A 16,371-nucleotide genomic window follows, 5' to 3' on the forward strand; every position below is an offset into this window, starting at 1 on the left:
TCAAACGCCTAATTCATCTTTATGCTATTGACAAATTTGGTTTCCACAAGTACTGGTAAAGCTGGGGGGCCGACCATGTGTAGTTTTTAGTGCAATCTTTCCAGATACACGATCGCCAACTGTAGACTTTGATACTTCGAATCGACTTACAGCTTGTCATACCGATTGGCCATTTTCACTTGCTTTTACTCACTTTTCTAGCGACCTATGAGAGTATCCCGTAGTCTGGCCTCTCTTAGTATGCAGATACCGCTTAGGCATAGCTGTAAAGGACAGTCGATGTAGTATATAGAGTTAATATGTATTGTCCGCCTTGTGTCCAGTGGTTGCAATTATTTGACATAGGTGCTTTTAAAATATGTTGACAAGTATCATTAAGGAACTCTTAATTTATGTGAAGCTGCCATCGACATAAAGCCTATTTAAAACGTTACCTTAAAATTATTTTGCAAGGTATATTTGTATGTATTGATAATTAAAATTGATTCAATAAGAGAAGCGTTTTGTTATATAATGAGGTTAATGGGATATTATTTTGTTACTAAATGCACTAAGTGTGAAAAAATTTTAGTCCGATATAGTATGTCCGTGATTTCAATACTTTTCTCTATTGCAGCAGGGTCAACTCGGAATATTTAATTTGGATAATTGTATATCCTTTAAAAACAAGATTCAATAAATGTTTCGCGCGTTTGAAACAATATTTCAGTCACAGGTATACCTTCTTTCGACTGCAGATCCACGATCGTTAAAAAGTGTGATGCTTGAATGTTCGCATATGACGCGAAGAAAGTACAATGATATTGTCTTTGTATGATGAAGATTAAAGAGGCGTTGAAATAGCGTTTAACCTTCAGAACATATTGAATCGTTTATGAAAGTATACCCACAAACAAATTGTTTCTTAAACATTGTGATTGTTGGGTAAACTAGTTATTTTTGCATACGAACAAGTTAAACAGGATATAATTTAATCAGTGTTACGAAAATCAAATCATATCACAATGTTTTTATTCTAGCGGAGAGCCTACCACGATTAATATAAAATCAGAGCTTCTGCTTTAACTTGCAAAACTGAAGTAAACGATCACTATTTTGTGCTATTTCTACCGGTTAAAAAAGTGTGCATTTTGTTTTGTAAGTCAAACATACTTTTGCTGTTATCCTATAGGAAAACACACAAAAAATCTAAATTTAGTTATACCAAAACTAATTCAGATTTACATTAATTAAGATTTTGTTGTAAAACAAATACTAGTACTTCTTCATCATAAAAATCAAAACAGTATATTTAAGGCATGAGTTTAATGTTCGGTTTCAGCGAAAGTGTCCGAAAGAAAAACATCGTTTTTGTAAATGGTCTTACTGCATCATTACTTTAATGTTTAAAAAGGGACCGTCATCCGCGATTGACGAACAAAGGAAGTTCTACGATACCGTGTTTTTACAACTATTAGTTTATATTGATTAAAATATCACGACTGATCATAATACATGTATTACATTACTTGAAACAAGTTGTTAGTTTTTCATATTTTCAGTTAATTAGGTAATACATTTTACGGTATACAGGTACCAGATAACTACCAGTTACCCATTTTTGCGATGTTCTTTTTTCACATTGCGAAATTGTATTACCGAAAATACTGACATTTTTTTTCAAGTAATGTTATATACCAGTCGTGATATTTTAATCAATATAAACTAATAATAAACTAATAATTGTTAAAATATTGTATTTTAAAATTTTAGTTTTTCGTCAATCGCGGTTGACAGTCCCTGAAAATACCTGTTGAGTTATTTTAATTGCATCCTTTGAAATAATAATTGTAAATTAATAGTCACGCTCTTATACGAACTGGTTCATATGTGATTTTTTAATTGTCCAGTTTACCAATATGAATATAGGACAGAATGGCCGAAAGCGAACAGTGGGGCGAGGAACAAGATGAAAGAGTCAAAATATAAGTAGATTGAGGAACAATGTATCAACATGGACTTAAATTGACCAAAGACAGCTTTAAGACGGCCTGCAGTACGTTAAAGACAAGTAAGTCTTAGGCCAGTATTACAGCAAACGCTAACAGGAACATCTTGACCGAGAGTGAAAAGGTGGACTAAAAACTGCAGCGACGTCTATAACTACCCGCATCCAACAGACCCATGTCTTCTTCAGAACGAAGCCAGTCCAAAAACAGACGAAGAAAGTCTTTCCAAACATAAGGCAGAGCTGAAGGAGGCATTGCCGCAGTCTGAAGTCAGGACAATCTGCAGGAGTGGTCAACGCCACCACACCTCTATCTTTATAAATGGAAGACCGATCTCGTACTTGAGACTCGATGAAGACATGGATGGAAACAGCAGAGAACTAGAAGACCTCGGAAATTAACTCTTTGAAAGATCAGAAGCATACGGGATGGAGGTTAAGACGGAGAAAGACCTGACTTGTGTGGGGTGATTCAATATAATGTGATACAAATATTGCGATGTTAACGTTTCATGAAAATTGCACGTTATATAGGCGTACTTAAATACCGAAGAATAAACAATTAATAATAAATTATAAGACGAACATATCATTAAAGCAAGATACTCGTATTGGTTTTATATATCTCAACACACGTACATTTTAATATATGTTATATAATTTCCTATAAGGTTCATGTATCGTACATTGAATACGACATCACTCGTTGAAGATACACATTAAAATAATAAACGAAACTCACCAGGACAGAGAATTGCTGTGCAAACTACAGCTTTGTCTTAAAACACATACGCAAACGCTCCCTGTTTGCGTTGACTTTGTTGTAACAAAACTAAAATCATGATGGAAAACAAAAACAAACACACAAAAAACATTTCAATATGGTTTAGTTCTTGTTAAATGCATTTAACATTTATGAGTACACACGTTCAGCTCAAAGTTCTTCCTGGTTAAGACGAAACCCCTGTACAAATATTTACCACGTGTGTCTATAAAATCGAGTTTAATCAACCTTATACATTGCAAAAAACAATACCCGTTACGCTCAAAACAAAAAATGATTATCTGTTATCCAAGGATCATAGCAAAGGAAATAAAAAGGTTAAGATACAATATTTTTTCAAACCGATCGTCGGATGGTCATGTCTGATGCTGGCAGTTGAAAGTTTGTAGTGCACAACAAATTTTGTTGAATAACTACACATTATTAAGCCAGTGTTATCGTTGCGATGTTTTTGTATATTGTTAAATAGAGTAAACATTCCATTACAAAGTTGCAGTTTCTCTTTGGGTTAAATAAACTTACGTATTTTAAACTATACATAAAGTTTTAAGTTTATTTATATTACTTGTTTTATGTAGATTTAAAGATTTGCATTTGTCTAGACGTGTTCCAATACAAAAAATCATGCCTTTTCTGGAATAGATGAGTTTTTTTTTTAATTTATGATTTTTTTTTATGTGGCTCATATTACCGATGGAAAAGCCTTTAATAGTCGCAACACACATCGATTCGAAGGAGCTAGGAGGTTGACTATTGCAGCGAGGGTACAATTGTGACCGCAAGGGTCGCTTCCCAACATACACCTGTGCAAATGAGATGTGAATGATAGGGAGGGGACCACGCCGGAATATTTGGTTCGTATCTTTAGTTGTGTTTTAATAATTATATTGTTTATCAACCTACTGGGATTTGTCAGTACTTGGAAATATTTTCTAGCCTTCCATTTAGGTGAAAATAAGGTATCGCGACTCCAAAATGGATTTCACTATTGTTCCGTTGATAATTGCGTAGTCAATGCACATTACATTAGTACGCTTACGCATCCGTATGCATTGACAGTAACGTAGTAAAACATAGTGACGTCACGGTATGTTTACCAATAGATGGCATGTCAGGTTTCATGTTAGCTTTATAACAAGGGACGCCACCATTGCATTCAATGTTTACAGTATTGCGGTGCTCAACTCCTTTTGCTAAGTTTGAACACAAATATCTTATTTTACAGATCTAGAACGAAATGCATTCGGATAAATGTAACTTCATCATTATAACGTTAAAAAAATCAGGTGACGTAGTTACATACATGTACTTGTTTTATTACAGTTTATCCGTGCTGTAAACTTATAGTAAACAAACTCCTTTCACTTGTACTGATACTCTAAGTAACGTTGTGAAGAAAGCTGTGCGTATTGTATATTTATTTTTACTTGTGTAAGTGCGATGGACCTTGAAAACCCTCGTCAGGCTTTAAATTTGTATTGAAGGCCGTTTACATATAAGACGGTATGACCTTTTGCATTTTACGTCAACAATGCTTAATACTCGTTTTAATCAAGAGTGTTCGATTGCACCATTGTCGTATTGTGAAGATAGTTGTATCATATTCTCCGAGTTAAAACTACGAAATAATATTGTTATATTCTCGAATAGCTAAATGTAAGATGTCATGAAATTAAAACAAAGATAAATGATGAATTTCAGTTTTATCGATATACAAAACTGATAGTAACAAAAGTTATATTACATTTAACAGAACACTTCTTTTATTTCACACAAGTATTAAAATATGCAATATGGAAAATATAACAAATCAAGATTATTAAGTAAATTGTTCACTTCCGGTAATATTTATAATAGAGATTTGCAAAAACAACACGAATGAAATATGGGGAGAGGCTACCATAGCTGGCTAGTAGTATTATACAAATCTACGATAATAAGTGGTTTGTGACCGGAGATGTGCGATGTAACAATGCGTTTTGCACACGGCGTTTATGCAGCTTATTTTCCAGAAAGATAGTCGTTTGCTTCTGAATATCAATACTTATTTTAATTCATTAAAATGATGAACAAACAATGTTTGCGTATCAATTTGAACCATATGCAAATTGTTGTTGATGTTTAAATCCATAAACAATCATTTTTCGAGCGTGGTTTACGCATCAGTGCACCAGCAAAACAACGTATGCGTTTTGCATTAATATAATAATTCATAGTACAAGATTGATTTGCGGTTTTGATGCATCATGTTGTACCGAAACGGGAAGTTTTTTACGATTTAAAATAGAGCTTTTATGCACATCCATTTCATTTCTTAATATCTAGACATTTTAAAGGAACTATTGCATCACATTTGGTTGCAGAAAAACACCTGATTTGCCTATTAACATGTAGAAAACACATTAACAACAAATAAAACGCTCATTGTGGAAATGGATTTGTTTTTTTTACAGAAAGAGCATATTTTCGTTATTGTGTGTTGTATTTATTCATATTATTCGATGCATGTCTTCGTTTGAGCGTCAAAATCGCCGTTCCTTAAATTAGAAAGCAACATCTTTTACAATCAGTTATAGAGAAGATTGTCAGAAACTTTTTACTGTTGCCTCGTTTCCGTGATTTTTTTTTATATCTTTGGTTTTAATGTGATAAATACTTGATAACGTGCATGCATGGCACACATTAGATTTGCTATTAAATGATGGATTAATTAAAGAAAAGTAATGGTAAACGCTCATTTCAAACTAAGAATGCATGTCACACAAATCGACAGTACAAGTTCTAGTTCTTTCTAGACTTTCCAAAACACATGCGCATGATGTCAAAGAGCGCTGGGCTTGTCATAAAAGAATACCTTATCAATTCCAAGGACGGTAAAGACTTAAATGCAAAACAATGTCTTCACAGACCGCACAATGCAGCTGTACTCGAGGCTTTTTTATTCTTAAATGATCACAACTTTAAAGTTCATATGACGTTTAAAAGTGAGATTATTAAAGTTATATAACTGGATCATTGAAACGCATCTTAAAACCGGCATACAAACATTAACGAAATAATAATTCAACTAATAATTTCGTGTCTGTTGAATACAGCAATTTCGCGATGTATAGTCATGTCACCTGTGTTTACATGTATTTTAGGGCGTTATTTGGGCCATTTTTCCTTGTGAACTTGCCCATTAAATGTAAAATAAAACGATAAAATGATGGGATATAAAAAAATGTACATCATAACTTTATTTAATCCCCCCCCCCGAAATAACCGGACCTCTCGCACGGTTTTGTTATCAAGCAATACTTACATGCTATATATGCTTATTATTTTTTTTATCATTAGTTATTTATCGAAATCAGGTTACATCGACCGAAGCCTAATAATCTCAGTAAAGATTCTTCACTACACTATTAGCGTCGAATCGAGATAAATGGTACTATTAGGTTTGCAATCCATTTTGTTGTTTTTAATATACTGTTATGTGCCCCACCACTATAGTGGGGGACATCTTGTTTTTGCCCTGTCTGTTGGTTTGTTGGTTGGTTGGTTTGTGTGTTTGTTTGCCCCAATTTTAACATTTTGCCATAACTTTTGCTTTATTGATTATAGCATCTTCATATTCGGCATACATGTGTATCTCATAGAGCAGCACATTTTGAGTGGTGAAAGGTCAAGGTCAATGTCATCCTTCAAAGTCAAAAATATAGCGTCAAAGCAGCGCAGAAGAGGACTATTTTTTCTGACAAACACACATTTTGTTTTTACATACAGTCGCTATTTTACTTTGAAGATAATAGCCAATACATTTAAACAAATCTACGTTGATCGTTTTTTATTTTATTAATGGAAATATGAAAAACAACTTTAAAATCGTGATGATATTTATAAATGCAACAAAACTGGTTATTCAACAGGACTGAACCAACGCGAACCTTACATTTTTTTCTTTTATATCATGTGGTAAAGACCAAACGAATTTGCATTAATATTGCTTTAATTCCGCGTTTAAACTGAAATTGATTGGTTAGTTGATCAGCCAATCTGGAGTTTTACATTTGTTATTGCTGTGTTAATTACGGAATTCCCTAACCACAACGTTTTGCATCGGTAGGTTTAAACAAGTTACGGTTGCTCTAGTATAAAAAGCTTGTAGCGCAGTATGCTAACATTTAAGCCGATGCGTCTGAATTTAAATGTCCTCGGAAATAAGATGAATTTTGAGTAATTTATAGAAAGAACATTTTGTCATTGTTTTAATATTTATCTTAATTGTGTCTATACTTTTCTTTATTGCATTTATATCCGTAAATTGTAAAACAATGGATACCATTCATTATTTTGCATTTTTGTGCTGTACGATTTGTGCGATCTGTCCGGTTTGCGAAGGCAGTAAGTATCGTTAAATATATTAAGATAGGCCGTGTTTATATGTGTAAAGTTGTTTTGTTTGTTTGTCGTTATGAACTTGATTGGCTTATATTTATGGTTTTAAGGTGGATAGATAATCGAACAACCTGACACAATGTTTCGTCACTTCATTTATTATTTTATTTACAAAGATAAAAAAACTATTTCAACCAATAACTTGCTATATTTTTGTTTATTAATGCGATAACTATACCGATGGTGAATCCTTTAAATAAAGGCGCATACGAGACAGTTATTAAAAATCAATGTGTTTTGTTTAGGCAAATTTAATTAAGATAAATTTTGACTTTTGATTTCTTGCGTTCTTTATGAAGTAAGAAAAAAATTAATTTTATAATTGTTGTGTCCCTTGCACTTAGACTGTTTTAGAAATCAAATGAATATACTTTTTAAACTTCTGGAAACAGTTATCTTTAAAAACGATCTTTTTTGTTCAAATAATTTATATAATTACCCATTTTTCGCTAAAAAAATAAACAAATAAAGTAATGGGATTTGTTTGTTATTCTTGACCCATGAATCATGAAAGATTGTTTCATAAACAAAAATAATTTTATCATGAAATATTTGATAAGAGAGAACTTCTAAAAGTGCATACATCACAAATAAACTTTTGCAACCAACTCATGCTTAAATTAATTGAGAGGATTTTTTTATAGTGGTCGTAATATGTTCGAAATATTGTGGTTTAGCAATATTTAGCAGACACTTGTCATAATTTCATTTTGACTTTTCAAGTGGGCAATTATGTATTTGTCATTGTAGTATATCCAATTTGCATTCACCACATTGTATTAACATTAATGTATTCATACGAACACAACATAAATTTCTATTGTATTCCTGCACACCAAATGGACACATATCTATTTCTTCATAGCAAATTGCATATTCAGTATGCATACGTACCCAATAGACATATATCCATTTCTCCGCAACAAATTGACTCCATATTACTTCGGACCCAGAGAACAATATTGAATTTCTAAGAATCTAATGGAGACAGTCGTATTTCAATGTTGTATTTCTTAACCCCGAATGGCCATTTATGCATTTCTACGAGTAAATTTGAATGATTTTCGTATTTTGTTTAAATTGTAACTTGAGTTGCTAGCTAATTCAATTTAGTCAATAATGCATATCCATTCTTTTCACAGTTGTGAAACCAGGCCAGTGCCCTGTTGCACCAAAGGGAACAAATACAATCTGTCTCGTAGAGTGTCAAGGTGACGATTCCTGTCCAGGCGACCAGAAGTGTTGTAGCTTCGGATGTCATGTGTCGTGCACAAATCCACTTGGTATGAAAATCATTCTCATTTATTACAACTAGTTGACAGGATAGTCTATTATAAAAATAGTACATATGCATGGTAAATAACTAACGGATTGTCAGAATTACTTAAATCTAAAGAAAACCAACACTCAAACATTCAAACGAATTGTTTTTACTGAAACCGATGCAACTATACTGGTCACAGGTCCATTTCTATTGATACCGACTGGGCTGCATGTTTTTCAAAATGAGCTATCAATATGGTAAATGTATTACCATTACTACACATTTGCACTCAAAACCAAAACACCACTTAAAATCAACAAACCATTATACGATCTCCCTAATTACCATCATTCTATTGCTTGCTAAAACGTGCATAAGCTCTACGGGTATATTTAAAAGATCAGATATTTATTTGTATTACATTTTGAAAAATAAATAACAGTAAATACAGTATTCATTTCCTAAAGTAATAGTTTTCGAAGACGGCGAAAGCTTCAAAATTATTGGAATAACTGAAGGTATTCATATGGAAACATATTCTGCAGTCGAATGAAATTAACATGTAATTTATAACAGACTGTGGTTGACGTATGCTTTATAATATATATATATTTTACAAACAATATTCGAAACGCTGTATAACGAACCGTAAGCATACGATTGTGTTACCCCTACGGCTTCATATAACGTTACCATACTTTTAAATGACAACAAAATAACAAAATTATAAAAACTACAAGAAAAGAACTGCACTTAACAGTTGTATTAATCCGATCGGTATAGGCATATATTATATGAATGATATTCTGTGTATTTGAAATTATTTAAAACGCTATTGTTTATAATTTGCCGATGTTTAGATTTTGCCCCTTGGACTTCCGATGCCTTACGAACCGCCACAGCGTGTGCCAAAACGATTCAACAACTAACATATTTACTGGAAAATGCATCAAACATTTTATTTTCGCTGATAATTTGCGATTGATGAACAATATTTTAGATTGACCAATCTACAGCGTACAGCATTCCTTTCATAATCAGGATGACTTTTTACTTAAAGGTCTGCTTGACAGTGGAACAATGTTTTTGTTATCTTGACAGCAATAATTAATAGCTCTAGATCATCAAATATAAATTGCAATGTTTTATTAATAGGAAAGTCATGCAACTATAAGGGAGGCGTCTACAAAGACGGTGCACAGTTTAAGGACGAGTGCAATACTTGTCAGTGTTCCAACGGTGCCGTAACGTGTACGAAATTGGGTTGCCTAGGTATAAAATTCTCGTCCTGCATTTTGTTGACATATTTGTTCAAAAACGCTGTTAATTTACTGCATCAATTATTATGAGTTATTGAAATTACTGATAGCAATGAGCAGTCGGAGAAATCTATCGGTTTGAGTGTTCGATCGTATTTTGTTTCATAAATATTTATTTACAAATTTTTATTTATTTCCAAACAATATATTATTTTGGCTGTGATTTCCATTGCAATCTTACGCATAAACATAATTTTATATGACAGTATGGTATATAAACAACGTCAAATAAAAAATTATATTATTTCTAAGTTTTTGTAATCGACAAAAGACAAATCAACGTGTAAAAAAATGTGTACGTGAATGTTCATGTATATAATGGAAAGCTTATCCGTGATGTATTAATTTTATGATACACGAGTAATGAAACCTTTAATATTTTACCATGATATATATCTGTGTTATAATCAGCTAAAATAACTCGATGAAAAACAATCCATAAGACACGAAATAAGCACATTATGTCATAAACAATTGAAAGGTAAAAACTAGCTAACACTCAAACTTAGACCAGAATATGTCACAAATATTTCATACTGTGTTCATCCAACGTTGGTGAAAATTAAGTAGATCAAACAATCAGTAATAGATAGTGCACTTGTTTTGTTAATGAAAATTAATTTCTGGAGTAAAGGCTTACGATTAACTGTTTGGTCAATTTTAGGTGTTTACTAAATACAAGCACCCTTTTTTTCGAGTTCTTGTTTGTTTGTGAAGTCTGTGTTGGCGTTTTTGTATGGTTGTGAAAAGAGTTTTTAAAAACATCCGTATATGGTCGGTTTTTAGTTCAAAGTCTTAATATTTCGTTTAAGGGAAAGGGCAGTCGTGTGTTGTAAATGGCAAAATATACCAAGATGGTGAAACATTCAATATCGATTGCAATGGCTGTTCATGTCGGAATGGTTCACCAGTTTGCACTATGATTGCTTGTGAAGGTAGGGATAATTCGATCACACAATTCTCTGTATCATAGCATGTGAAAGTATATATTATTGATCTATAATATTCCGTATTGTAAGTCGCACATGCACTGATCATATTATGTGGATACCATAAACCTATCGAGGTTGTTTTAATTGGAATCTCCGCTATTAAATTGACTTCAGGCTGTCGATATTGATATAACCTCTTTATTTTATGCTTTCCGGTGGTTTATAGAGAAATTTCAGTGGATTAAAACTGATAATCTCACTGTTCAAACAGTTTACTGTGAAATGACGTCATATTTTACGAAATGACGTAATTATTTCGGCGAAATTCTTTAGTTAAACGTTTTAATAATGTATATAAACTGTGAAAAAAAAGCATAAAATAAAAAGAACATTTAACACATTTGTTGGATTCGATGGAATATCGATTTTAATTCACTCGTGATCATAGAAAAAATATATTTTCACACGTGGCTGCGCCACTCGTGAGAGTATTATTTTCTATGATCACTCGTGAATTAAAATCGATAATCCACCGAATCCAACAAATATCCTCTATATAACTATACTTTCATCAAAACATTAAATAGTGAAATGATTAAGAAGTCTGGAAAAGGCAGTACTGAACGGTGAACTTTTCAATATTTTAACTCAGCGGTACAAGTTATATATTGTTTTTTTTATAATTCGGCAGAGACACTTATTGCAATAATCTTATATGTATTATTTGATTATTCATTTTTATTTTTTCTAAATCTGTAACACATGCAGAAACTTTGATAATACCAGATAACAGAGGTCGGTGAAATATCACGAGATCACCCACACTCTTAAGTTGCATTCATGTTCCAAATCTATGTATTGCTCTAACTGTTGATATGTCATATTTTTCATGATTCTAGTAATCTAATTCTGGTATTAAATGACATGTCAAAGCATAAAAAGTCAATGTTACATTGCAGTTAAAAATATTGTCATGATTTTATATGTTCATTAAATTTTTAAAAAATGTGCCTTAATACAAACCAATTGAAAACAAAAGTCACAATCGATATTTTAAATGATACCATTTATATGTATTGTGTAAAATGGGAATGCACACGTAGTCAATACAAGTGTGAACTTATTTTCAGTCAAAACATGCAATTATAAAGGAAAAGTGTACAAAGAAGGAGAAAGCTTCAAAGACGACTGTAATACATGTACATGTTCGAATGGTTACGCTGCCTGCACACAAATTGCATGTCCACGTAAGTACATTCACATATCGGGTTGGGTAATAAAAACGTAAAACTAATAACTGATTAAAGATTAAATATTTGCAGTTCCTTTTAAAAGTGATTGAGTAATGTGTAGTGCAAAAGCCATAAGTCATGTGTGTCCTGTATGTTAATTTGATAATGATTAATATATAAAGGTGTTCAAAATGAAATAACATATGAACGATCCTTCCAAAAGCATTTCGTTTACTGTACGTTTAGAAAACAACACAAATAGTTCATTTGCTACTAAGACTCAATTTGGTCATTTAAAGTTTAGTTTATCATTTCATTACATGTATACCTGTTCATATTGATTCTGTATTTTTCTTTTACAATAATAAGACAAATATGAATTGTTGGTTTTGAAACAGTGTGTTCACTATTTCGATTCAGTTCCTGACAAATGTGCCGGTGTTGCGTGTCTTGCAATCTTCTGCGAGGGTCAGTATAAACCACCAGGGGAGTGTTGCTTCGTGTGTCCTTGCTTCTATAAGGGGAAAATGTACAAACAGGGTGAAAGCTTCATGGACGATTGCAACAGCTGCACATGCGGTATTAATGGAGGAGTTAGCTGTACAAAGAAAGCCTGCAGTGGCACTGGTAAGAAATATCTGTGTTATATTACAGTGGACTGTTATGCAATGTATTGCTTTTATTTATTTGCACTATTGAAAAAAATATAATTGACGTATTTGCAAGAATTTATTTGAAAAAAAGAATGTGGTATTTACAGTTGTCGGCCTTGAAAAAGGATTATATTTAAATCTTACTATTGTTTATCCTCTTGTGAAATCGTACAATTACAAAATGCGTTTGTTCCTGAAACACAAATGTTTTTACGACCATAAGTTTTTGTATTGACTGTATTGAATATACTAAATAAGTGAAGGTAAACTGACTATAATTATTTTATTGTGTACTTCGAATTGACTTTATTTAGAACTTGAATCAGTTTAGACAATATATAAAATGCCGGCACTGTTTAAGTTTACATTAAGTACAATATATAACCTTTTAAATTAAACCTAAATTACTGATTTAAATTGTAGTACATATAAAATTCGATGGAAGAAATGTATTTTTCAAAGAAAAGTATTGAAATCTTTCAAAGCGTCGCTTATGAATATCTCCGGAACTATTTAAGTTAAAGTCACAACATTTGTCTCCGGCTTTGGAGTTTTATATAATTTTGTTATTAAACAATGTAATAAAAAAAGAACAGAGGTGAAATAATAGGTTATAGACGATGATGTACATTGTTGTCATGAATTCCGCCATGCTTCAATGATGTGTTGAAAATTCAATCAACACAATACATTATATATATATGTCAACAGTCTCAACACCGAGAATGCACAATACCTCCAACATCAGCGCATAAAATGCACACTATATAATACTTGGGTATGACTTACTGATTATTACCGTAGTGCTGTTGTTTATTTGCGCTGTATTTGACGTTAGCGTCGAATTCTGGGTTTGAGCTTCCTTGAAGGACGCTTTCATGCAATTAGTGCTTTTCTAATTTAACTTTGACAACAATGCATATTATTTACATGTGGAAAGCCTTGTATTTCTAATGGAAAAACATATCAAGATGGGGCGAGTTTCAAAGTTGACTGCAATACGTGCACATGCAGAAATGGAATGCCACTATGTACTCTTATTGTATGTCAAGCTTGTTTAAATTGTTATCTTAATGTATCGATTATTAATTTATCTATTAAATCTTAATTACGCTTTCGTTTAAATTTCATACGTTCGCAATATGCTTTTATGTGAAGAAGTAAATTTATATGTCCTACATTCGTGTTTACAGATAAGCCAGGAACATGCCCCAAATTTCCACCCGGAAACCTGTTGCCATGCGTGAAATTGTGCGATTCAGACTTTGATTGCCCCGAGCAACAGAAATGTTGTTCCACCGGATGTGGCCGTAGCTGCTCTATTCCGGACGGTAAGATATGGCTTAAATCCAATCGATTTCTTAAGTAGGCGTACTTTCTACGTTATTCGTTTACCGTCGGATTGCCTGCGTGCATAAAGCTGTTTCTCTTATCTACCAATCATATACTATTTACATTAATACATTATGTAAATATTAATTAAACATAAGAGCTGATGTTAAGAAATAAATACATTATTATTCCAGGTGTCTTCACTGGCTGTGTACTTAACGGCAAAAAGTACATAGAAGGTAAGTTAAACGTTATTATAAAATTATGCATTGCAGATTTGCGTTGTTGACAGCTAATGAGATATGTTACAGTCTTATACTTATCTTGCCGAAAATGTTAAGTGAACTGTTTGTCACAATAACTCGTTGATGATGCTTATACTTTAACAAAAAAAATACTTAGCATGGCTATATCTCGTCAAACAATATAGCCATAGTCAATTGAATTTTCGCTTAACAAAGATAAACATTTTCAATGATATTTTTTTTGTAAACAATCGACTTATCGAATGCGTCATCATTCACAATGTGTGAAGACTGAAGTTATTGAAGTTATGCAAACGCGTATGTCATGCAAAACATATATTCCCTTTATTTATATGACAACGAAACGTACCGACGATCCATTTATCAATAAAGTATACATTCAAATAATGATAGCGGGACACGTACATTATAATAATGATAGCGGGACACGTATGATTGCTGCAAAAGTAATATGCACGTGTAGAAAACATCATTGTTCAATACGCCATATGCACATATAAAATGTTACATCAGTTTAGGATCTAGTATTTCTGTTTAAAAGAAGGTCAACGAAATGGTTCATAAAACTTGGTACGTCGTTTGTTCCAGCGCGTTTTAAGTGATTATTGGAAATCTTTCATAAATCTACATCGCATGGTATGACTAAGACATAGTTTATAATAAGCTGTCAGAAATATAATATTATTTAGAATAGTATATGTAAACTTGTTAAAACTGTCAGTTATGAGGTACACAATATCTCTGTTAACCTTTCCGCTACAGGAGAACAACTACCAACCGACCCTAAAGATCCCTGTAAGCGATGCACTTGTACAGGCGGACAAGTGAAATGTGACTCGATCGTATGTCCAGCCTGCGCAGGCTACAGGCCGCCAGGTGCATGCTGTAATATTTGTGGCGCCAGACCACCACATTACTAACTATTTATATGGAAAACAAACCCATCTTCTGAAAACTGAATCCTCATCTTGCAATATTTTCGATTGGCCTATAACAAACGATTTACCTGACAAAAGCTAAATGGCATTTCATTATACGAAAACCAACTGTTAGCAATGTCGTATGTGCAGATAAAATTACATGCATTAATGAGATGGTTTGACTGTATTTTCTAGACAATAGCTTAGTTAGATGAATTTAGAAATGTATGCATTTTTTCTTTTGAATTGAAGTATTAAACTGCAAAGACATTTTTGCGTTTTTCATTTTTTGCAAATTTTTAAGTGTACGTGCATAAGCAAAATATGCCAATACTTTATGTTTATTAACAGGTAAACATACAACACATCACAAAATTGCAGTGATCCATTACTTTCTGTATTCTAGCAAAAAAAGTCTGTAATTCAAATATCTTTTATACCAATTTTTTCAAACACTTTGTCGGTGTCAAATGAAATTACTTAAAAATTAAAAATGTTGTACACGCTATATACAATTATTAACACAAAACACATGGAAATGTTTTTTAATGATAAAGTTGATGTTACACAATACAGTACAAATCTTGGTGTGTCAACATGTGGATGCCAGTTAATTAGTTAAATCTTGGACATACGTACCAATATGCAATATGCAATATGACCGTAACAACCAGGACACAACATCATCTAGCACCACGAGGAACCCTGTCTACAGTAGCAATCCTCGCATGGATGACAGAAACGTGTTAACAAGCAATGATTGTCCAATGTTTTCAGTTCTTTATCCTTCTAAAACATAGCAACACGACCTAAGCATAAATTAAATCGACACCAACATACTAGAATTATTGCTGAAAAACACTGTTATAAACATAAATTATTACCACACTAGCTCTTTTGTTATAGGATTTTTTTATATTTCAGCCGCAATTCATACATCAATTAATTATTCTCCATATCAAAATCAATGAAAAATACCTATGTTTATGCAGGCAACTAATTTTAAATTCAGCATTTATGTAATGATTGTGCATATTGAGACACAATTAAGAACTTCATAGAGGTATATTCCATTCTATTCCATTTTTGTTGCATTCGGTGTCTCGGTCAGCAAACAAATGAAAATTATGTTATGAAATGTTCTTGCGTATGGCGTCAATTGTTTCGACGCTGTTTTGAATCTGAATGTTAAATAAATGTAATGGCTTATGCTGACACACGTTAAATTCGACATAAACATAC

General features: G+C 32.5%; 1 protein-coding gene across 1 annotated transcript; it reads left to right on the plus strand.

Annotated features, from left to right (window-relative positions):
* Positions 1–6,990: 6,990 nt before the first annotated feature.
* LOC127860715 (kielin/chordin-like protein) lies at positions 6,991–15,399 on the plus strand. The gene is made up of 9 exons (XM_052398982.1): positions 6,991–7,157; positions 8,354–8,494; positions 9,631–9,747; positions 10,607–10,729; positions 11,857–11,973; positions 12,379–12,585; positions 13,805–13,942; positions 14,138–14,182; positions 14,972–15,399. Exons 1-9 carry the CDS (start codon positions 7,088–7,090, stop codon positions 15,127–15,129), a joined length of 1,116 nt encoding a protein of 371 aa, XP_052254942.1. The 5' UTR covers positions 6,991–7,087; the 3' UTR covers positions 15,130–15,399.
* Positions 15,400–16,371: the final 972 nt, after the last annotated feature.

The sequence above is a fragment of the Dreissena polymorpha genome, chromosome 15, assembly GCF_020536995.1.
Source record: "Dreissena polymorpha isolate Duluth1 chromosome 15, UMN_Dpol_1.0, whole genome shotgun sequence".
Taxonomy (NCBI): Eukaryota; Metazoa; Mollusca; class Bivalvia; order Myida; family Dreissenidae; genus Dreissena; species Dreissena polymorpha.

What these genes read in the sequence shown, in the direction of transcription:
- LOC127860715 (XM_052398982.1), top strand. Translation starts at nt 7,088, where the DNA reads ATGGATACCATTCATTATTTTGCATTTTTGTGCTGTACGATTTGTGCG. An exon ending in TACGAAATTGGGTTGCCTAG is followed by an intron (nt 9,748 to 10,606) that starts GTATAAAATTCT and finishes ATTTCGTTTAAG; the next exon opens with GGAAAGGGCAGTCGTGTGTT. An exon ending in GAAAGCCTGCAGTGGCACTG is followed by an intron (nt 12,586 to 13,804) that starts GTAAGAAATATC and finishes TCGTGTTTACAG; the next exon opens with ATAAGCCAGGAACATGCCCC.